The 24,907-nt window shown below is 39.3% G+C and overlaps 1 protein-coding gene across 1 annotated transcript in view; it reads left to right on the forward strand.

The window, feature by feature from the left end:
• Nucleotides 1-24,907, forward strand: part of fnbp1l (formin binding protein 1-like) — an 85,520-nt gene that overhangs the window by 51,617 nt on the left and 8,996 nt on the right. The window contains 10 exon segments of the mRNA XM_052012384.1: nucleotides 2,388-2,492; nucleotides 3,737-3,865; nucleotides 4,849-4,995; nucleotides 5,864-6,073; nucleotides 9,100-9,160; nucleotides 9,163-9,204; nucleotides 9,207-9,256; nucleotides 14,344-14,358; nucleotides 16,090-16,199; nucleotides 17,922-18,054. Coding sequence (XP_051868344.1) covers nucleotides 2,388-2,492; nucleotides 3,737-3,865; nucleotides 4,849-4,995; nucleotides 5,864-6,073; nucleotides 9,100-9,160; nucleotides 9,163-9,204; nucleotides 9,207-9,256; nucleotides 14,344-14,358; nucleotides 16,090-16,199; nucleotides 17,922-18,054 — 1,002 coding nt within the window.

Genomic DNA, 24,907 nt, shown 5'->3' on the forward strand with positions numbered 1-24,907 from the left:
GATTAGTCCTAATTCAGTGAGGAGTCCAGAAGGGGCTTGCCAGAGCAGTACCAGGTTTATCTTAAAAATACTGAAGTGCCAACCATGTGAAGGTGCAAACAGGACAGCATGCTAAACAACAAGAACATGCAATAGACAGAGATAGAGTTAATCAATCTCACACTCAACGGATCAGATCCAAGCTCTGCTGTCCTTCTATATCTAGTTGTGAATGGTGGTAGACAGTTAAATAGCTAACTGGAGAAGGAGGAGGCTTCAAAAGCATCCCCTTCCTCAACTATGGCTGGTGCTAAAACAATGTTCAACCAGAAGTGCCAAATTGATGATCCATCTTAGTTTCCTGCTGAGATCCTGACCATTGCAGAAGCCAGTCTCCAACCAGTTTGATTCACTCCATGTGACTTCAAGAAATGGCAGAGAGTATTGGATACAGCAAAAGTTAGTGGATCAAATAACAGTACAGTTGTAGTACTGTAGACCTCTCCTTCAGAAATAGCTGTGTCTTTAGCTAAGCTGTTTCGGTACTGTTTGACTCTGGCATCTACCTGACTATGTGGAAAGTTCCTCAGGATTTACATATCACGTTTACAAATACAAGGTAAATCCAATCTGGCTGCTCTCATTGTTCAGCAAGGTAATGGAAGCCGTTTTCAACAGGGCTATCAATCAGTGATCTAATCACTGATGCCAATTAATGAGGATAAGACAGAGACCGAGAGTGGAATCTTGATGCAAGGAGATAGGAGTGGTTGGTCAGCTCATTGATGGAGATCCCTTAGCCATTGTAGAGCAATTGGGATTGAATCTATGCAAATGCATTCCAGCAACGATAAATCCTACATTGAATGATGAGCCATATTATGCCCATTGAGGTCAAAAAGCAATATGTTCTTCACTGTGTTCAGTAGCTTGCACATCCAATTTAAACAGAACTGAAAATAACACAGAATTTCAATGGAAGCCTGTTGAATTTTTCAATTGACTGCATGAGTCAAATTTAAACAATCATTGGGATCAAGTTAACTTTTCTTTCCTGTGATTGTTTCTGAATGAATCCTTTATCTGTGTTCCAGTTAACATTAGCATTTCTTCTTGTGTAGAATATGGAATGAGGGCTCTCCATGCAGAGTATATTGTAATTAATAGTCTGAAATGACTTTGTAGGGAGGGCATTTTATTCAAAGTGCTGAGGGTATAGAAAAAAATATGTACATTTTGCAGAACTTGTATTTTAGTAAAAGGAAGACCCTTTTTTATTAAAAAAAGGTTAATCCTATATCACTCACTCATAAAATAATTTCGTTCACCGAGTTTTTTCTGTAAGATGTTAAGAGCTTATTCTAGAGATTTTGTGTTATAGACAAGTCCAGTAAGCTCTTGTTTATCTGGTATTTGTGCATTTGAAATTCTCATGCAACCAGCAGAAGTTTCTAAGGAATATTAAGCCTTCAACTTCGACTCATGAAGGTTTGTGTTACTCTTAATGAAGTACTGTTCAAGTATCCAGAACACAACAAATAAATTGCACTGCCTTTTTGACACTTAGAATTTTAGTTTAAATTGTAGCTTAACCCAGGCTATGCTATGTGTAAAAAGTTTAGCCTACAAAAGATTGTATTGTTTTTATAAAAATAAACTCAAACAGTGAATTTTATTTGAAGTTTTATGTAAAATGAGTGTGAAAGGACATTTTTCACTTATTTATGTTTATACATAGGGTAGCTTAGTTGTAGGCTGATTAGTAGCAACATCCTCTTTGAAGGTTAGGCATTTCATGTGACTGTGAGTTCAGTCATTCGTCTGAATTATTATTGGTATTGGTTTATTATTGTCACTTGTACCGAAGTACAGTGAAAAACTTTGTCTTGCATACTGATCGTACAGGTCAATTCATTACACAGTGCAGTTACATTGAGTTAGTACAGAGTCCATTGATGTAGTACAGGTAAAAACAGTAACAGTACAGAGTAAAGTGTCACAGCTACAGAGAAAGTGCAGTGCAATAAGGTATTTTACATTACTGTTTAACCTTAAAATATGCAGTATAAAACATTGTTAGGTATTGGTGTACTATGACATATAGTTCAGCAATTTATTTAAAGATTTATGTATAGAATGTATGATGTAATTTTGTTTTGATCGATTCTCATATGTTCAGCTTATTCATGCAACCGGCATCCCCATTCCCCATGGATGCCAGATGACTGAGTATAATGTATAATTAAATAATTTCATATTTTCTAATTTTACATTTTGGAAAGCACAACATTCTTAGCTTCTGATGCTAAGTGCTGATTTAATGATTCCTTCCAATAGGTTCCAGCTGTTTATGTGAAAGCTCAAATTGGAAGAGCGGTTGTCAAATGTTCGTCTTTTTTTCCTTTCAGAGTAAAAAGAAATTTGAGAGAGAATGCAAGGAGACTGAAAAGGCACAAATAAGTTATGAGAAACTAGACTCTGACCACAATGCAACAAAAGCAGATGTTGAGAAGGTTAGTTGTCTTTTCTATAAATGATGTTTTTTTGGCATTCAGATGTTAGGTATTGGTGAATTAGTCATAAGCTTGCAAGAAGTGTTCATTGCAAACATATTTCCTTGTCTATATGAGTACTTTTTCATAACTCAACTTGCAGGCTGGCATAAAGTTTTGCTTGCTTACTTGTAATAGAGTTGCTCTGGAGACTCCTGTGCATAAGAACTGAGACTCTTAAAAGTAAAGTGAGAGATGCCATATATTTAATGTGTGATGTCACTGTTATGCAAAAATGTGAGACAGCCACCACACGAAAAGGCAAGACCATCCCACACCCATTATGAAACTCAGCTTTCTCATGCATAAAAGTTCTAACCCCACTCTCCTTGTTGACACTAATTACCCCTTTACCCAAGCTTGAAAACTGAAACTTCATTCTTAGGAAAAGGACAGTTTCTTTTAAAACCATAGTGTCACTGGAAGCATAAATAGTTGGTACTGAGCAGAAATTAAAATTACCCTTGCAAAGATATCAGATTTTGGAAGTATGTCACCTATTAAACACCTCCATCTTATGCTATTAGAGCAAAGCTCTAGTCAATGACCATATCCAACAAGAGAGAGTCTAACTGTGACTTGATTTGTATCACCGTTCTAAATATTTATTCCCTCCATAGCTGTAGTGTGTTCTGCATCACTTAGGCTACATTGACAGCACTTCCCAAATTCGCAACCTCTCCTACCAAGTAGGGATAGTTTCAGGCTCAAGGTTCCCTCCCAAGCCCTACTACATCCTGACCCGGAAGTAAATTGCTGTTCCTTTATCATTGATAGGTTTAAATCCTGGAAATCCTTACTCAGGAACATTGCAGGAGTACAGTGACTTCACCAGAAGGATTGCAATGGTTCAAGATGGCTGCTTAATACCACCTTTTACAGAACTTAAGAGATGGGCAATATGTATTTTAAAAATGGCCTAATACATTGACAGTGCTGTGGTTTTGTGTTCAAGCATCCATCATTAGGTTCTTGAAGTTGCCAGCAGCATTTTTGTGTTTTATTAATTTGATCTGACACCAGGCTGAGAACATCGGTCATGAAACCTACTCTGTGGCTCAGCGAAGAAATGTTCTCCAAGTGGGTTTCTGTTCTAGGCATGACATGGTGATAGCAGGAGGGTCCTACAACATCTCCAACTCAAAGTAACCAAAAAAAGTGGTTGAAGAAAATTTTATTGACAATTTCATCCTTTGTATTCCCAGGCAAAACAACAATTAAACCTACGAACCCACATGGCTGATGATAGTAAAAATGAATATGCTGCTCAACTGCAGAACTTTAACAGTGAACAACAGAAACATTTCCAATTCATCATGCCTCAAATTTTTAAGGTATGCTTTGCTTTCCTGGGTCATCTTTACAAAATGTAGGAGTAGGTATCTGTTTGTCTTTTATATTGTGTTGTGAATGTACTGGTAGCAGAGAGTTTGTGAATCTGCAAAATTCAGCTCAATTGTTAATCAAAGTGGCTTTTAATGAAACCTCAGGCAACACAAAGTTAAATCAGTTTTAAGAAACATGAGTACAGCTGTCTATTAGAGATGCTACCTTAGAAAACATTCTTAACAAATTTCCCCTACAACAAAGGGTTTTATTTAATTGGTTGCTTAACGAAGGTGGGAACCCATTTGGAGGTGATCTTTCAAACACACGTCCATGAAAACCAGTCTTTTTGATTGGGTTAACAGGAAGGAGTCTGTGAAATAAACAGGCTATCTAAAATGGGGGATTAAAGACCTGTCTTCAGCACCTGTGTCTTCCATCTGGCCATTGGATAATTACTTGTATGCCTCAGCTTGAATGTTTCAGCATGATATGCTTTTGATGTACTGCATCCTTACTGGGAAGAGATTGAATAGTTTCTTACTTTTCTTACCATCCACATCAAATGATATCCCCACAAAAGTTAAGGGTTTCCTGTACCTTTATACAAAATTATACATTCCAAAGGCTTCTTTAGGTACCTAACTGCTTCTTTTAACCAGGGAAACCTGTATTTATATCAACATATCAGAGCTTTGAATTTGAATTCTAAAAAATGCTGACCATTCAACTTATCTTCGAGAATGTATTCTTCATTCTTTGCCAGATAAACACTGGTATAGCCTTGAAATCCATCTTGAATCTCCAATTATCCATCAGCCATTTATCTCCTTTTCCCCACCTTCTTCCTTTTTAGTACTTCACTTTTGACAGCCTTTAATTTCTTTCTACACAGTCTATGCTCATAGTCACTACTCTTTATACACATCACATTTGAAGTGTAATTTGATAGTATGAAAGTAAGCTTATAGTGTTTCCTAATTTTTTGCAGAATCTACAAGACATGGATGAGCGAAGAATTACAAAGTTGAGCGAGTGTTACAGAGGATTTGCAGAAGCTGAACGTAGGGTTGTTCCAATCATCAACAAATGTTTGGAAGGAATGATCAGTGCTGCAAAGTCTGTGGATGAGCGGAAAAGTATGTATTGTGGAGAACTGCAATGAAAAACATGTAAAATAACTACCTTCATCAATTAATTGCTTAGCAAGTTTAATATTGAGAAGCTGACTTACCCTGGTCTACTCTCAAGCTAGCACCTAGTACAAAGGGATTAGAGGGATTGAATGAGGGTGGAGGGGCAGGAATGACTAAAGAGAAGTGGATGGTATCAAACTGGTGGTGGAATAGCATATAAAAAGACAAAAATCAGCCCAGACACTAATGATTGGGAGAATGCAATTTAAGAATTATGTGACAAGAAGCTGCTTTTAAACCCTAGTTAAACTCAAGTGCAGTTATTTGATACCTCCTTCTGCTCCCCCCCCCCCCCCAAACATGTTTTTGAACTTGCGTATTGTGAAAGATGTGTTTAACTTGTGTATAGAATGGAGTAATGAGGCTTATGGATCTGATAATTTTATCTTCCTGACCTATCACAATAGATAAGTTTTACACCTCAGTATAACAATAAATAAAAATAAATAGGCAGTTGGAGACATTGAAAAGAATAAAAGCCCATACAATTTGAAATTATAAAATAAGGGTTTAATCAAAGATCCACAGCCTGAGAAAGTTAGTGGCAGATGTAGCTCTGTTCTGTCATGTAAAATGTGAAAAATATGATCAACTGTGACATTCCTTGAAACTGGATTTTGTTATTTTGACTTGAAATTTAATGTTGTACTGTTAAAAGAAAGAAATTGTTTTTTTTCTTGATTGAAAAGTATGTCCATACTGTCAAGCTCAATTGCAGAATGGTCACTTGCATAATGCCTTTGGAATTGTCTCCCATCAGGAAATGCTTACTTTTAGAAATCTACTTAATTTGAACTGTTTTCTTTATAGGACTCCTTGATAGTAGTGGAATCATTCAAATCTGGTTTTGAACCTCCTGGAGACTTTCCATTTGAAGACTTCAGTCAGAATATTTATAGGACAGTATCGGATGGCAGTCTGAGTGCACACAAACAAGAGATGAGGGGAGACCAAAAATATACAACCGGAAAAAGCAAAGGGAAGCTATGGCTTTTTGGCAAGAAAACAAGGTAAATTTATGTTTCCTTTGTGAGCAGCTATTTTGGATTAATTATGGTGCTGTAATCTACTTACAATGTTTGCTCCACAATTACGGGAGGAAGTTATGGAGAAACCAAGTAACTACAAACCTGTCAGTCTATTATAAATTGTGAGGAAAATAACTAGAATCGCCCATCAGTGCTGGTGTCACTGGGTACTTGGGCAAGAATTGGCTGGTCAGAGAGCTGTCATGGATCATTTCTGACCAACCTGGTTGGATTTCTTTTTGAGGATGTCACTACCATAGTGGATAGGAGACTTTCTATGGTTGTTGTCTATATGGACGCAGAAAGCTTTTGAAAGCTCTGCATTAGAAATAGCAATGAAAGCACACTGAATTTTACTTCATTTTTAGAAAGTGGGTAGCACTAACAAGCTCAGCATTTATTGTCCACATATAGGTGGACAGCTACAAACGATAACCAAACCAGCCATCTGTAGTACTGTATTTGAAAAGCAAAAAACTGAAGATGCTGGAAATCTGAACAGAAGAGGAAAAAAATGCTGGAAAAAGATCAGTCAGTCTCTTTGGGGAACAAACCAGTTAATGCTTCAATTCAGTGACCTTTCATGGGTCATAGGTGCTCCCTGATGAATATTTGCAGCATTTTATATTTTTATTGTAGTACTTCATTATTTGGTGTCATGCTTTATGAAAGATACATTGGCCGTGAAGGGGGTACAGTGCAGTCTCTCTAGAATATTACAAGTGCATTGAAGGCTTAAATTATGCAGATAGGTTTTGTATTCCCTTTAGTGTGTGATCTAATCAAAATGTTTAAAATAGCGCAAGGGTTTGTTGGGATAGATCAAGAAACAATATCCATGAGTTGAGGAATCCTAGAATGAATAAGGGAGTAGACCATATTAGATTTAGGAATAAGTAATTAGCCAGTTTTAGTTACAGCTAAACAATGCACCAGTAGTTTTCTGATTGCAGTCATCTTAAGATGCTCCATGTATTGATTGAAAGGAAGAAAAGCAAAATATGTACTCCAATTCTAGATGCAGGTAAGACTAAGTTCCATGCAAAATGACAGACTGACAGTCAAATCTGTAAATCGTCAAAATAACATTAGATCAGTGAAAGCTGTTGGAAAAAAGGAATTTAATGTGATACAGAAGCAATTTACATCCTTGAGAGAAAAGCTCTGCTTATCAAAGGAGCTAAAGAGATGAGAGCCAGCAGAAAATTAATGGGGGGAGAAAAGCATATTAAAAATCAACGCAATTCCTAGTGGTGAAGAGAGATATGAGGAAAATCAACAGGAGGTGACAAAATGGGTACTGTTAACTACAAATAGCAAGTGTGGAAAAGAAACACAGGAAATCAAGGAGAATGCGAACTTTTACAATTATTTTATATTTAAAAATAAAGAGGGTGGTCAGGCAAAGTAGGCCCTTAAACTAAATGTGATATTGTAAACAGGAAAAAGAAAATGGGAGACATGCTGAATAACTCAAGTTTAATTTCATTGTCAGAGGTATGCATACACAAGGTATAAATGCCATGAAAATTGGTCTTGTGCTGCGTCAACATCTACAATGATGGAATAGGATAGCCTGTTGATGACTCATGGAAACTAAAATTTGAATCAGAAGGTAATTCAGCCATAATTAATCTAATCAAAATGCACTGGTGAAGAAAACTGAAAAATAGTCTATCCCCAGCACCAGATGGTTTTAAACTTGGTGGTTATAAAGAGAGCGCAATAAGATTAAAGAGTGATCAGTCACCAAGATGATATGGCTTCTATCTTGAGGTTTAAAAGAAAATTTGTGAAGAACAAATTTGTCCTAGCTCTAATCTTATAATTTGGGAACTGTTCCTTCAGCTTGGAAAATTGCTCAGGTTATTTCCCCATTTTTAAAAAAAGGTGAGGGGGGTTTCCTGGAATAATAAACCCTTTAGCCTAACCTCTGTTGTTGGGAAATTACTGGTCTATATTTAGGGACAGAGTGAATGAACATCTTGGAAACGTCTGAGCTGATCAGAAAAAGTTAGATCATGCCTGACAAATGTGATTGATTTTATTTTTAACATATTGACTAAAGTAAGGGACAAAGGAATAATATGAGAGCACATTATGTATAATAATTCTCATTTATGTAACGTTGGATGAGAATAGTATGAAATGTAAAACAAAGATGGGTAAATAGAGTTGAAGTGTGGATCAGCCATGATCTAATTGAATGGTGAAACAGGTGATAAGCGCTCCTATTCATGTCCTTCGTCATTTCCCAAAGTACAACTTTTCAATAAATTATCCTGTGCTATTGTTTCATAAATCAAAACATATTGAAAAATAAGTAATTTTGTTCCATTTTTCTAGTTTTGTGTACATTTAATTGGTATATATTACTGCTGTAGATTGCTACTGTTTTTACTAAAGTTGATGACAATTTCTGCAATATGTGTGGTGATTTTGTGTATTTCACTCAAGTATCTTTTTAAAAGCAGATAATCATATCAGTTTGAACCTCAGTCTGTTAGTAGTTTCGTTTGAAATGTTCCAACATATATTGCTGTGTCCTGACAGACATGCTGCAGGGTAATTGCCAATGTGTGTTAGTGCACAGGTTGATTTAGTTCTTGAGGACAGAGCAATGTATGTGCTTTAAAGATTTTTTTTTGTTTGGATTCAATAATTTATGTCATATCTGTGGCTGATTGATTAATTTTTATTTGATTTAAATGGCGGATGCTGGTCAAATTAGCAGAAGTGACAGTCCTGTTACATTTTTGTTAATACTTTATACAACTTGCCCTTCAGTTGTCACCTGATAACAAATAATAAGCCTAAGATTAGCTTCAATCCACATAATTTATCCTTTTCTAGAAATCCATCACCCTCTGATGCATGTTATTGTAAATAACTTCTGAGCAAAATGCATAGCTCACTATAATTAATGTGACCATCTAGAACCATGTTACTTGCTGGTGTCCCTCTTGATTTTATTTTTCTAAGTTTATAGTTTTATTGTTTTCTTTATTTTTATGTTAGCTGCCATTCCCTCACCTCTCCCCTGCCACAACTTGTTCATCCTCGGCTCCTTATGGGCCCCAGTCTCCAGGTTTTCCAGGGATCCACTGTCTTACTGTATGAATGAATAAAGACAGTGAAACCCAGAATTCCTTCTTTCAAGGATTTCAAAAGGGGGGTAAGTTGGTTTATTTTGAACATGAAAGTTTGAAACTGTTTGGACTGCAGCATGTGAGCGAGTAGATGTGCAAGTTACTACCAGGGCTTCCGTGGTTAGTTCAACAGCTAAAAAAAAGTATGTCCTTAATCATTTGAGTCAGCATTTACTCACAATCTCCCCTGCCACATTTAGTTGTTGTCAATCCAAAAGACAAGTTCTTAGATCAATGTTAGGGTTATGAGCTTTGAGCCTCAAATTAGAGCTGCTTCTATTTATATTTTTTCTACATTGGATATGTGCAGTGAAATGTAGATAACTATTTACATTTCACTGCTAACCATAAAAGCCCTATTTAATGACTAGGTTTCATATGTAAAAGCGAGTTGAGTGTGATTCCACTGTGATTTTGTTTGGTGCATCCTTGTATTTTATGAAATGATAATGTTGCATGATTTTGTTTGAATGGCATTTGGTACCAAAATGGTTCACAGTAACTTGAGAACAGCACATAAATGGAGAACAAAATAACATATGATGCAGGCATTTGCATTTTTTCATTTGTTGTTATCTTGCGTCTCTGTGTAAATAGTAGCAGATGTTTTTGCCTTTTTTTTCCCCCTCTTCTGCCAAAATTCACAATGGTTCAATGTCTTGCTATGGCCTGCATCCAATGGATTGTCCCCTATCTTTATAGCAATTTGGAGGGATGTGTGTGTCTGATCATCCCTGGTAAGAAATCACTTACTATCAAAGCTATGAGATGAAGAAATATATCTTTGATATCAAAGTAATATTCTTTCCATTATGTCATATTTTACAATACAAATACAGCCCATTTGGGCTGACCGGTTCACAATGGTTACTATTATGTTTTCCTGGTTGGTCTTACAACTGTGAAGCATGTGTCAGAATGACCGTTGTCTTTGGTGCTGTTCATTGTGATAACTGTTGTCCAACAGCTGCCTTCAATGAAGATCTTTTTAAGGGGTCAGTATAATTTTTCTTGTATGTGAACAAGAGGCTGTGTATTGAAAGCTTGCATGTGGTTTTGAAATGTGCAGTGCTGAATTTCGTAGCATTTAAAGTTGCAGCATCCCTTTTGCACTGATCCAGTGTGGACAATATTTTCGATCTCCAAAAAGTGATAAATATGTGTATCAAGGATTTTTGACCAACAATATTTCAATTAAAATGTGCTTATTTTCCTTTGGCATGTATTAATTCAATAAATATGAATAATACAGAAGGTAGTTGCATAACACCTTTTACAAACTTGATGTCCAGCATGCGAAGTATAGCTATTATGTTGTAGCAATAAATAATTTGTGCCCAGCAACATCCCACAAGCACCAATATAATAATGCATACATGGATTAGTAGTGTTGGCTGAATGCTAAATGTTCATCAGGACACCCTGAGGAACTTTGGTGCTCTTGTTCAAATTAATATCCTGCATCTCTGATGTCCCCCCTGAGAATAGAAATACAGCCGTGGTTTAACACTTCAACTGAAAAGTGGCATCTTCAGTCTTGCAGGACTCTTTTAGAACTGCACTGGAGAGTCCGTCAAGATTTTTGTGCTCGTCTCTGGAATGGAACTCAAATCCAACTTTTTATTTATAGGTGAGAGTGCCATCAACTGAGCCAAGGCTGAAACAAATAATGCAGTTGCTGTTCTATAATTTTATTACAGATATTAAAAAAGATGTGTAGAAGTATTTAGGAGCCGCAAAAAACAGGATTTTCAGTAAATGAACATGGAACTTTTCCTATTCATGCAGTTTGCCTAATTTCCCCTAAGCCAGTGTAAAATATATTTTAACCAGACAATTTAAACAGTGTTTCTGTGATCCTCTATTAGTTTCAAAAACATTATCCTGGAATGTTCCTGCTGCTAATTCTGGCTGCCCGTGCCACCCCTTCTTCCTACTTCCAATAAATTTAGTAAACAGTTCATTAGGATTTAAAATGTGAATAATTTAAAATCTGGTTACTTACTTATACAAGATTTAGCACTCGTACTAAAAAAAATAATTTTTGAGTAATTGACTCATTCTCAGTTGCACCTTTTGAATTCATCAATGAATAACTTTTTTAACATGAGTGGAAAAATAATTATTATAGCCATTTTAGTTCATGTGATTCCACAAATGAATGGAAACTTGTGCTATGATTTCAGGGAATTGGTTGCATTTACACCCAGGTTGTCGAAGATGAAACCACATCAGTTGCTATAACTTTAAGATATTAATTAATTTTGGAATATGAAGGCATCTTGTTTTACAAGAGTATTTGTTTTACTGAGCTATACTCAAAAGTTGAAAGCATTTATAGAATTTGAATGCCACAGTTGCTCCCATTGCAGTCCAAAAGACTGTCTGTGAAGACTAGTTTTGGCTGGAATTGAATGTATTTTTAAAATGGAAGGAAAATTAGCAATGTTGAGATTTTACATTTATCCCTTCATGTAAGTGGTAATGAATTTCTTTATTCTTGACACTTTTCTGACCTCTCATCTTTTTCTGAAGGAATGTTTAAGGTTTGATACTTTCTAAGTATCTACTGTTGCTTTTTTTTAAAAGAATCTTCAGTGTGTTTTCTCACTGGTCCTCTTTGAACAACATAGTTCAGGTGGTAAGGGTAATCTCACAATGCTGTTTAATGAGGCATTCCACAGAATACCCAGACTTGGCATTTTTATAGCTGCCTCACTTGAGTTTTTGATCAGTTATGAACACCTAGGGCTGACATGGTATTTTGCAGTAATACAGTTGAATTTCGGGCTCTTTTATTATAGATGGTCATTGACTGGTAATTGTGCAGCTCAGTCGCTGTGTCCCGCAATCAGCCCTAACTCAGATGTTGCCCATGTAATGCCTAATTATCCAAAGCATTGATAGTGATTTTAACAGTGAAGAACTAAGCTGTTAGATGAGAAGACAATGTCAATGGGCACGTGGGGAAAAAAGTGGCAAATATATTTCAGTTTGGGGGATTGTGAGGGCATTTTGGGAGGGCAAGTAAGCGACGGCTGCACACAACAATTGCTGGGAAGAGTAGAGGAACAGAGGGACTTTGGAGGGCAGGTTCTCAGATCCCAGCAGATGTTAGAAGGGAGAGAAGGTAGTTAAGAGGGAATATGGAATATCTATTAGCCAAGGGATAGAATATAAGAGTAAGAACAGTGTGAAACAGCTGTTAGGCTCTAGCTGGAGTTCAGTTACAACTGTACAGTTCTGGTCACCACATGACAAGGAGGATGGAATTGCACTGGAATTAGTCCTGAGGAAATTTGAGGATCGGCCAATACTGGAAAATTTTAGTTATGAGGAATGATTGGATAGACTGTGGTTATTTTCTTTGGAAGAGAGGAGGCTGAAAAGGAGGGGTAGAATGAGAGATTTAATTGATGTACAAGGATATGAGGGATCTGGATGAAGTGGATATCAAGGACCCATTTTCTTTAGCAGAAGGGACAGTTATCAGGAGGCATAGATTTTAAGGTAATTGATTGAAGAATTAGAGGAGAGGATTTATTTTCCTCTTGTGGTGAAGATTTAGAACACATTGCCTGAACGAATGGAAGCTATAGAGTCATACAGCATGGAAACAGGCTCTTTGGCCCAACTGATCCATGCCGACTGTGTTGCTCAGCGAGCTGGTCCCATCTGCCCACATTTGGCTAATAGCCCTCTAAACCTCTCTTATCCATGTACATATCTAGATGTCTTTTAAATGTTGCTAATGTGCCCACCTCAACCACTACTTCTGGCAGCTTATTCCAAATACGCACCACCCTTTGCATGAAGAAGTTGCCCCTGATGTCCCTTTTTAATCTCTCACCTCTGATCTTAAACATATGACCTCTTGTTTTTAGCAACCCTTCCCTGGAAAAAGACTGTGCTTTCACCCTCTCTTTGCCCCTCATGACCTTGTATATCTCTATCAGGTCACCCCTCAATCCCCTATGTTCCAGGGAATAATGTCCTAATCTGTGCAACCTCTCCTTATAACTCAGGCCCTGCCCCCCGCCGAGTCCAGGCAACATCCTGGTAAATCTCTTCTGCACTCTTCCTGGTTGAATACCATCTTCCCTATTAACAAGGTGACCAAAACTGTACACAGTACTCCAAGTGTGGCCTCACCAACATCTTGTATAACTGCAACATAACTCCCCAACTCCTGTGCTCAATGCCCTGACTGATGAAGGCCAGAGTGCCAAATGCCGCCTTCACCACCCTTTCAGCAAACTATGCACTTGCACTCCTAGGTCCCTGAAGTCTCCTAGTTGCTGAATGAAACCCTCAACACTTTATATATAAAAAAATTAAAATCTTGGATATGCATGAAGCACTAATTTTCAAGCTGCAGGCTAAGAACTGGAATGTGAGATTAAACAGGGTAGCTGACACAGGTATGATGGCCTGTCTTCTGTTCTGCAAATTTCAATGATTTTTATTTTGATTCAGTGAATTGAAAATGAAACTAAGTGTGGTTGTGGGAAGGTAGTTGAAACAGTAGCTGAAGGTATTTGGATATAAAGCACTGACCGAAGAAACTGTTGTTATAAGTGAGCTTGGGTTGAGGTTAATGGCTTGTATTTAACTTCAGCCATCTTTTATGCATAGCAGGATTCTAACAAATGGAGGGTATTCTTCCTGATACCCAACGAGGAATTTTTCATGCTTAAGACTAGTCATTTACAGAAAGGCTGGCCCAGGAAGAGACCAACCCTGTCACACAGAATCCACAGATGTGCAGCTCTGATCATCATGATAGCTATGATAGGGCAGGGACACCGATTTTTCTGCTCTTAAATGCAGAGAGACGGATCAATAACCTGGCTGAGATGAGCTTACCCTCCACAAAGACTGGGATTGAATAGGAGCTCTTCTGATTCTCATTTAAAGGAAGGTCAGCTTGCTTTTATTCAAAATTTCATGCAGCAGATTTCAGTTTTTATGGGAAAACTGGAATATTCAAGTCACATGGGGATGCGGCAGCTTAAATGCATTTGATTCTAATTATACATTATACAGAACTATAATCGGTGCAAATGGAGAACGTTTGTAATGATTCCTTTCTCTCTTCATATGAACTATGAAGCTTTCAATAAAGCTGGTAAGCAGAGCTTTGAACCCAAGGCTTCTCTACGTCTGTTGCTTTTGTGGAAGTGTTTATGGTTGAAGTGTCTTTAAAATTGTTAAGCTGCATTGATTTGTTTCTCTCGATTGTTTTTAGGCAATATTTGGTAAAGCTTATGCCTGAGACTTGTTGTGCTCATTTTATTAATTCTACATCTGTTGCTGACTTTGTACTGGCTGAGTTGCCTTGCTTTCCTTTAAAATTTTAATAGTATAATTGTTCAGTTTGCTGCTCAGACAATGGAAATAAGAATTGGGGCAACTTCTAAATGTGCCAGCTAATCCACAATGTTAGATTTATGGCTGGGTAACAAGTTAAAAACTTACCCTAAAGTGTTCCTTGTCCCAACCACCATTCCAATTTTGTTGCTTTACTATTAGATTTGAGCTCTACGGAGTGCGCATACGTGCGTGCACTTGCGTTTAAGTGCAAATCATTTAAAATGCAGATTTATCCCTTCCTTCTGGTCACCCCACATTTTCCATCAGCAACTTCACATTAAAACTGAACACCTAGCAATGGTGGATTTGAGCTTTAGTACTTCCTGTTCTCCCTCTCGGTTGCCCCACATCCAGTTAACAGAAATTTTAGTGCAGAGCCTAAGTTGTCATTTCAGTTCCATTTCTTCCAGGATAAATATTTTCTTTATGCAATGTTCCATTTAGTGTTTTGGCCACAAACTGCAGAAAACCTCAATGAAAGTAAAACCATTGCAAATGACAGCTGCAGGTCTGCAATCCATGTCATTTTGATTTGGAGTCAACTTGTCCCAGATGCAAACACTAGTAGTTGTGGAACAGCTTCATAGCAAAAAATATTCGCTATGAATGTTCCAATTAAAAATATGGACTTGAATTTTTTTTCTTATTTTTTGGGAATAAATATTTGTGCTTCCTGACCTCCTATCTTGCAGACCTGTAATTAAAGCAGTTGGGTTAATGTTTCTTTTTCTCTTTCCCATCCTTCCATTCCTGTGCTGCATTTTGAGTGGACAAAAGATGCATCAATAATCTGTGTATACTGTCAATAATCAATGTGCATTGATGCACATTTGCTAATTATTGGGAACACCAGAAAGTGTACATGCTTTTTGTTTCTCTAACTTTCCGTAACACTTCTGCACAACAGTTTATTGATGGGTTCCAATGCAATACTGCTGTGATAAAATGGGTATGTGGATATAATACACCTGCACCTTAACAAAACCAACTACCGATTTCTTTTTTAAAAGGTAGCCCTTGTGGGGAGATGTACTTTTCAATTTCCTGTAAATGATCAGCTGCAGTACTCACGAAGGATCATGTCTAGAAAGAGAGCAATTGCATTGAAACATTTTAGGGGTGTATGGTGCCGTAGTAAATGCTATCTTTTGAACTGCAGTGTATTTTATATATTGTTTTAATTGAGATATGTGATTTGCTGTGGCAAGTGATATATTGTTAATAGGCATGCTCCAAGCATATTTTCATTTCATGTAGTGCTTTGAAAATAAATTCTTGGTACTTAACCGCAAATCTCAATGTGTATGGTAAATTTTCAGGATTTATTGTGTTGCATCAGATCACCCGCTTTAAGCTTATCTGTAACCATGTAATGTTGGCTTACATTTTACGTTTGATGTTAATGCTTCTATATGTATACAAGCTGATTTGACAGCAAGGGACAAAGTTAAGAATGTGGTTAGCATTGTTTCAATCTTTGTTTCAGGGCGCTACGTCAGAAGACTTTAGTCATCTGCCACCAGAACAGAGGCGCAAGAAGCTTCAGCAAAGGATTGATGAGCTTAACAAGGAATACCAGAAGGAAATAGACCAAAGGTCTGAACAGGCTAAGTTGTACTTGCTTTGGAAAGTAGTATTGTAATGAAAATCATAAATTGTGTGCTTTCATTTTGAATATTTTAAATCTGTTTCTAAACGATGTACACTGCATCAGGACAAACCAGGAAGAAAATCACAGTTGTAATATTAATACATTTTAAGTTTTATTAGTAGTAGTTTATTTGAGCTGTAGCAATGTCAGAATTTGAAACTTATTTTGCATTTCAGGTAAATGACAGGTTTATTTTTAACTTTAAAAGCAAACGATCTAATGGTGACTATTTTCATTGACTTTGTGATAAAGTTGCAGGTGTCTCATGTACTTTGTTCCCTAGAAGTAAAAGTAGTATAGAAAAAAACTGTTTTAGAATGTGATTGAATAAAGGGGGTAATTTAATGTTTGACACTTAATCTTATAATAATGCAGTAATACAGGTGAATTAATTTTTTGTTATAATTAAATTGTCTTAAATGGAACATAAACTTTTACGGTGGTTGGTAGGTAGAAGCCCTGGATTTGAATGTTGCCATATTAGATGCAGTTCTTGCATTCACTACTTGATGCAGACTGGGTTAGGTGATGTCCCCAGACCAGCAATTAGGCTACAACAATTGGACTAGTGAGGTGTCTGTGGGATTCTTTTATACCATGTAATATTGAATAAGTTATTCATTCAATAAAGCAGTTGAAACAAAAAATAGACACATTTAATTAATAAGCTGGTCCTACTGCAGTTGAGAGAGCTCTATATACTGTTGTTTGGGTAGTCAGTCACATTCTGTCATGGTATCATTTTAAAGTACTGGGTTTTGCAGCACTTTGACCTTCACTGTCTGAATTGTGATTGCAACTAGTGCTATGTAAATCTCTTCTATTTTAAAGCTAATTGTTTGGATCACTCCTAAACCTTTGAAACCCATTTTTGTCTTCAGTGTTGGCATTGCCGGTCCAGAGAGTGAAATTAGCAGGATACTTTGCTCAAGAAGGAAATCTGAAGTAAAAATAGAAAATGCTGGAAATACACAACAGGCCAGGTGGTGTCTGTGGAGAGAACAATGGAGTTAAAATTTCAGAAGATCTTGCTGATGAAATGCCGACTCTGTTCCTCTCCTAACTGATGCTGTCTGAAATGCTGAGTATTTGCAGCATGTCCTATGTTAATTTCCGCTTGTTGTAAGCTAATAACCTTAGGATAATGGCACTGTGAAAGTTGCAACTCAGCAATTCAATTCAACTTGTGGCTAAATGAAGTTTAACGTGAATTTCAACTAAAATCAGAAAAGCTATCTTTATTTAAATGTGGAAGACAATCAGATGTATTTTAAAATATTTTAAACTGTTGGTTTTCTTTCTCTCTTAATACCTAGTCCTCCTGACATGAATACAATGTTCACTAGATGCCTACTGAGCGGCATGTTAAACCTATTTGAAAAATATGTGCCATTAATATCAATGTGTACTTGCTGAATTATGCCTCCATAAATGCTGTGTTGTAATTTTAAAAAAACTTCATTGAATTAAGAACTCTTAACTAATTATTTTATATACTGCAGTAAGTTTTAGAAATTCTGAATAGCAATATAGCTTTAATTAAAAAATAAATTTGAATGTTTAAAATTTAATCTGTCATCAAAAATGAAAATTGGAGTGATGCATCTATTTTAATGCATTTTACATGGGATAATTCAATAACATAGAATTAAATTTTATTTTTCTAGAGATGCCTTAAACAAAATGAAAGATGTTTATGAACGAAATCCCCAAATGGGCGATTCTGGTAGTTTGCACCCAAAGATATCAGAGACCATGAGCAATATTGACAAGCTACGTTATGAGATTCAAAAGAACGAGGTAACTTGGAAAGCTGGTGTTGCACGTTGACCATCTAATGGATATGCTTGGAATTATGTGGCGTATCTGAATTTTTTTTTGAGTACTAATGTGGCTATTCATCTTACACATGTTGTATGGTGTAGCTTAATAGATGTGATATGTATCGTAGACTGATTCTTAGTTGAACCGTAGAACCATACAGCACAAAACAGGCCCTTCGGCCCACCGTGTCCTGCCGTCCATCAGACCACCCTCTCACTACCTAACCCCTTCCTCCCGCATATCCCTCTATCTCACGTTCCTCCATATGCCTATCCAACAAGCTCTTGAACCTGTTCAATGTATCTGCCTCCACCACCACCCCAGGCAGTGCATTCCATGCACCAACCACTCTCTGGGTGAAAAACCTCCCTCTGACATCTCCCCTGAAACCTCCCACCCATAACCTTAAAGCCATGACCTCTCGTCTTGAGCATTGGTGCCCTGGGAAGGAGCACTGACTGTCTACTCTATCTATTCCTCTCAATATTTTATATACCTCTATCATGACTCCTCTCATCCTCCTCCTTTCCAGTGAATAAAGCCCTAGCACCTTAAGCCTCTCCTCATATTCAATACCCTCCAATCCAGGCAGCATCCTGGTAAATCTCCTCTGCACCCTCTCCAACGCCTCCACATCCTTCCTATAATGAGGTGACCAGAACTGAACACAGTACTCTAAATGTGGCCTAACTAGAGTTTTGTAAAGCTGCATCATAACCTTGCGGCTCTTAAACTCAATCCTGCGACTTATGAAAGCCAACATCCCATTGGCCTTCTTAACTGCTCTTTCCACCTGTGAGGCAACTTTCACAAACTGTGAATATGAACCCCCAGATCCCTCTGCTCCTCCACACTGCCAAGTACCTTGCTGTTTACCCTGTACTCTGCCCTGGAGTTTGTCCTTCCAAAGTGTACCACCTCACACTTCTCCGGATTGAACTCCATCTGCCACTTGTCAGCCAAGCTCTGCATCCTATCAATATCCCTCTGTAAGCTCCGACAGCCCTCCACACTATCCACAACACCGCCTATCTTAGTGTCGTCCGCAAACTTACTAACCCAGCCCTCCACCCCTCATCTAAGTCATCTATAAATATCACAAAAAGTAGAGGTCCCAGAACCGATCCCTGCGGGACACCACTAGTCACTGCCTTCCAATCCGAGGGCACTCCTTCCACCACAACCCTCTGCTTTCTACATGCAAGCCAATTCCTAATCCACACAGCCAAGCTTCCTTGGATCCCTTGGCCTCTGACCTTCTGAAGAAGCCTACCATGAGGAACCTTATCAAATGCCTTACTAAAATCCATGTAAAGCACATCCACCACACTGCCCTCATCAATCTTCCTGGTCACCTCCTCAAAGAACTCTATCAGGCTTGTGAGGCAAGATCTTCCCTTCACAAAGCCATGCTGGCTGTCCCTAATCAGTCCATGATTCTCTAGGTGTTCATAAATCCTATCCCTTAGAATCCTTTCTAACAGCTTACCCACCACAGACGTGAGACTCACTGGTCTATAATTCCCTGGGCCTATCCCTATTACCTTTTTTGAACAAGTGGACCACATTCGCAATCCTCCAATCCTCCGGCACCACCCCCGTAGACAACGAGGACTCAAAGATCCTTACCAGCGGTTCAGCAATCTCCTCCCTAGCCTCTCGAAGCAGCCTGGGGAAAATCCCGTCAGGCCCCTGAGATTTATCTGTCTTAATATTATTTAACAACTTCAACACATCCTCTCTCTTGATATCAACAACCTCGAGAACATTACCCCTACCAGTACTCCCTTCCGCATCATCAAGACCCCTCTCCCTGGTGAATACCGAAGAGAAGTACTCATTCAGAAATTCTCCCACTTCTGCCGCCTCCAGGCAAATTCTCCCACCTTTGTCCTTAATCGGACCTACCTTCACACTAGCCATCCTCCTACCCTTCACATACTTGAAAAAGGCCTTGGGATTTTCCTTAACCCTACTAGCCAAAGCCTTTTCATGTCCCCTTCTAGCTCTCCTCAGCCCTTTCTTAAGTTCCTTCCTCTCTACCCTATATTCCTCACGGGCCCTGTCTGAACCTTGCTGCTTATACCTCACGTATGCTACCTTCTTCTCCCTAACAAGTCTTTCCACCTCTCGTCGTCACCCATGGTTCCTTCACCCTGCCATTCCTTCTCTGCCTCACCGGGACATATTTATCCCTAACATCCTGCAGTAAGATCCCTGAATATCGACCACATCCCCATGGTACATTTTCCTTCAAAAAGGACATCCCAATTTACACTCCCAAGTTCTCTCCTTATAGCCTCGATAGTAGCCCTTCCCCAATTGAAATATCTCTTGTCCTCTCTGCACCTGTCCCTGTCCATGACAATTTTAAAGGTTATGGAGCAATGGTCACTGTCCCCCAAATGTTCACCCACCAATAGATCCTTCACCTGCTCCCGGTTCATTTCCTAAAACTAGATCTACATGGCATTCCCTCTAGTCGGCCCGTCAACATACTGCGTCAGGAATCCCTCCTGGACACATTTAACAATTCTGTCCCATCTAAACCTTTGGCACTAAGCAGGTTCCAGTCTATATTTGGGAAGTTGAAGTCTCCATTATAATAACCCTGTTATTTCTGCTTCTCTCCAAACACGGCCTGCCAATCTGCTCCTCTATATCTCTACTGCTACCGGGGGGCCTATAGAATACTCCTAGTAGAAGTAACTGCTCCTTCTTGTTCCTTAACTCCACCCATACGGACTCTAGAGATGATCCTTCTACAACATCCATCTTTTCCACAGCCGTAACAGTGTCCCTGACCAGTATCGCCACCCCTCCACCTCTTCTCCCCCTTCCCTATCCCTCTTAAAACACCGAAAACCAGCAATATTCAATATCCAACTCCTCTCCTGACGTCAGCCACGTCTCAGTAATAGCCACGATATCATAGTCCCCCATACTTATCCAAGCCCTCAGTTTCATCCCCCTTATTCCTGACACTTCTTGCATTTAAGTAAACACACTTCAGTCCATCTACCTTACTACTTTTACTAGCCTGTATTCTGCTTCTCCTTCCCCAAGCCTCTCTGCCTGTTTGATCTAACTTTCCCCATTCCCTTCGTCCTCTGACCTACTCCTCCGGTTCCCTTCCCCCTCACAAACTAGTTTAAAACCCTCCTGTACCACCCTAGCAAATCTCGCCAGCAAGGATATTGGCCCCCTTCTGGTTCGGGTGTAACCCGTCCTCTCTGTACAGGTCCCACCTTCCGAGAAGAGATCCCTAATGATCCAGAAATCTAAACCCTCCCTCCTGCACCAACTTCTCAGCCACACATTTATCTGCCACCTCCTTCTATTCTACCTTCACTATCACGTGGCACTGGCAGCAATCCCGAGATTGCTACCCTTGAGGTCCTGTTCCTCAATTTTCTGCCTAGCTCCCTGAACTCACTCTTCAGGACCTCATCCCCCTTCCTACCTATGTCATTGGTGCCAATATGGACCACAACTTCTGGCTGCTCTCCCTCCCACTCAAGAATTCTGTGGACCCGATCAGTGACATCCCGGACCCTGGCACCTGGGAGGCAACATACCATCCGGGATTCATGCTCACTGCCACCAGAACCTCCTGTCTGTTTCCCTGACTATCGAGTCCCCTATCACTACCGCATGTCTCTTTCCCACCCTTCCCTTCTGAGCAGCAGTACCAGTCCCAGTGCCAGAGACCTGGTAACTGCAGCTAGGCCCCTGCAGGTCATCCCCCTCAACAGCTTCCAAGGCAGAAAACTTGTTACTGAGGGAACAGCCTCCGGGGCTCTCTGTCCTGTCTGCCTGCCTGACTTCTTCTTCCTCTTCCCTCCCCTGACCGTCACCATTCTATCTGCCTCCTGAACCTCAGATGTACCTACCCTAAGGGGGGTGACTGTCACCTGATGCACCGTGTCTAACATAACTCTCTCCCTCCCTTATGCTGCGCAGTGTTGTGTAGCTGCGACTCAGCTCATCAACTCTGAGCCGAAGTTCGTCCAGCCTCAAGCACTTACTGCAGATGTGGCCATCTTGGACCGCAGCAAGGTCCACGAGTTCCCACATCAAACAGCTGCAGCACACCACCATGTCCTCCATCTGACTACCTTTTTTTTTCCCTAGTTAGTCCCACCTACAAATCTATAATGACCAAAGACTAAACCTTGCCTTACCTACTTACCAGCTACTTACCCTCCTTGCCCCTTCACAGCCGAAGCCCCTTGAGTCAAAGCCCAGAACAACTCTGCTGCCTACTCACTCCGCTGCACCTCCGACCTGCCGCTCTATAGGCTGTTTGCTTTTTAAGCTGCCCGCGCCGCGCGCCTGCGCAGTCCAGCCCCCACTCGACTACTTTAAAAAACTTATTAAAAAATCTAAACCTTACACTAAAAACCCTAACAAAAACTAACCCTTACACCCAAAAACCCTAATAAAAGTGATAAACAGAGAAAACACTTAGCTGCTCCGAAGTCCTCCGAACCGAAGCCCGAGTCCTCCGAAGTCTTTTTTCTCTCCTTTTTAAGCTGCCCGCGCCGCTCCTGCGCAGTCCAGCCCCCACTCGACTACTCCTAAAACTTATTAAAAAATCTAAACCTTACACTAAAAACCCTAACAAAAACTAACCCTTACACCCAAAAACCCTAATAAAAGTGATAAACAGAGAAAACACTTAGCTGCTCCGAAGTCCTCCGAACCGAAGCCCGAGTTAGCTCTTCAATTTGTTGGCATTTGGGAGACTATAGTTGAACTTCTGGATAAGGAAGGGAAAACAGCAAAGGTTCCTGCTGCTGAATGCTACCTGTGACCTCACTAGAAAGTGCAAATGTTTTTCATTGGGTGAGGAAGTAAGATTGTCCTGAGTTGGTTCAATAACTTTTTACTTTTTCCTTGAAAAATTACTTCTCTGTTGCTATTGGTGAAACCATACAGAGGAAGGCACATTTAGGATAGATGGGTGTGAAATCTAACCAATCTCATCCCAGTGGAATTTTTGGTAGTCTTGTAGTTCCAGAGGTTATCATGCAGTACAGTACTAGGGAGCATGCTGGACCAAGGTCATCTGTACCATTTCTGATTTTTAGGTATTAAGGTAATCAAGAGGAGTGGAACTGAGGTAAAAGATCTTATTGGATACCAGAGCGAGCACAAGCAGCCAAATGAACTCCTACTGCTTCTATATATTATGGTTTCCTCTTTTCTGATGATGTAATTCTGTTGAAGATGTAAATTGACAGTTGTAATATTTCTGTCAATAAGGGGCCGGTCTTTAGAATGTAGAACATTACAGCACAGTACAGGCCCTTCGGCCCACAATGTTATGCCGACAGTTTATCCTGCTCTAAGATCTATCTAACCCTTCCCTCCCACATAGCCCCCCATTTCTCTATCATTCATGTGTCTGTCTAAGAGTCTCTTAAATGTTCCTAATGTATCTGCCCCCACAACCTCTCCTGGCAGTGCATTCCACGCACCTACCACTCTCTGTGTGGGGGGGAAAAAAAACTTACCCCTGACATCCCCCTTATATCTTCCTCCAATCACCTTAAAATTATGTCCTCTTGTGTTAGCCATTGTCGCCCTGGGAAAAAGTCTCTGGCTGTCCACTCGATCTATGCCTCTTATCATCTTGTACACCTGTATCAAGTCACCTCTCATCCTCCTCTCCAAAGAGAAAAGCCCTAGCTCACTCAACTTATCCTCATAAGACATGCTCTCCAATCCAGGCAGCATCCTGGTAAATCTCCTCTGCATCCTCTCTAAAGCTTCCATATCCTTCCTATAATGAGTTGACCAGAACTGAACACAATACTCCGAGTGTGGTCTAACCAGACTCCCTTTAAAACTGAGATGTGTCGAAACTTCCTCTGAGAATAGGGAATCTCTGGAATTCTCTGTCCCTGAGAGTGGTGGAAACTAGACATTTGACAGTTTTAAAGTGGAGATAGATAAATATTTGAAAGATTAAGAAAACGAGAGTTATGGGGAACTGGAACAAAAAAAGGATTTGAGGCCATAGATCAGCCATGATCATATTGAATGGCGGGGCAAGCTTGAGGGGTCAAGTGGCCTACTCCTATTCCTGTGTTCTCTGCTACAACCTGGGGGTGGGGTGGGGGAAATGCAGGCTGTGAAGAAAATTAGGAGTTTAATGTAGTCCTCCTGTATAAAGTCTGATTACATGGAGGTATTTGGGGATAAATGGTTTGTCTTTCACTAAAGCAAGGTATTTCAGGTCCTGGAAGTCTGAAAGTAAAATGGTGCTGCCAAAGGTGGTGGTGGGATTGGATATAATTGCTTCATTTAAGAGGCATTTAGACTGGCACTTGAATAGGCAAGGCATAGGAGGATACAAACCTAATGCGGGCATTAGGTTCGTATCTGAAGGATAATAATGATTGTTGATTCTGCTGGAAACTTGCATGGGGTTGAATGGTGCCTATCGCCACATTATCAAAACCATGCTCTGTTTAAGGTAATGAGTTGAGAAATTAATTGGGGCAATTACTTAGTGAACTGAAAGTCGGGGAGTTTGTCCTTGGACCTTCTAATGTAATAAATTACTTGTCCTTGCTTTCACGTCTAGGTCATTGGCAGTGGAACTTGAGTACGTGTTGGGAGGAGGGGAAAGAGGAGAGCTGCCTATTATAGTGTACATTTGATGTTTCACTCTTAAAAAGATACCTCGCGATAATATTGACTAAAAAACTTATTTCATCTCAAACTATATATTGAGCTGATTGTGCTATAAAGCACAAATTATTATGACCTATATTATTAATTGATCTGAATGATAACTAATACTATATCAATCTCTTTA

This window comes from Pristis pectinata, chromosome 3, assembly GCF_009764475.1.
Source record: "Pristis pectinata isolate sPriPec2 chromosome 3, sPriPec2.1.pri, whole genome shotgun sequence".
Classification (NCBI taxonomy): domain Eukaryota; kingdom Metazoa; phylum Chordata; class Chondrichthyes; order Rhinopristiformes; family Pristidae; genus Pristis; species Pristis pectinata.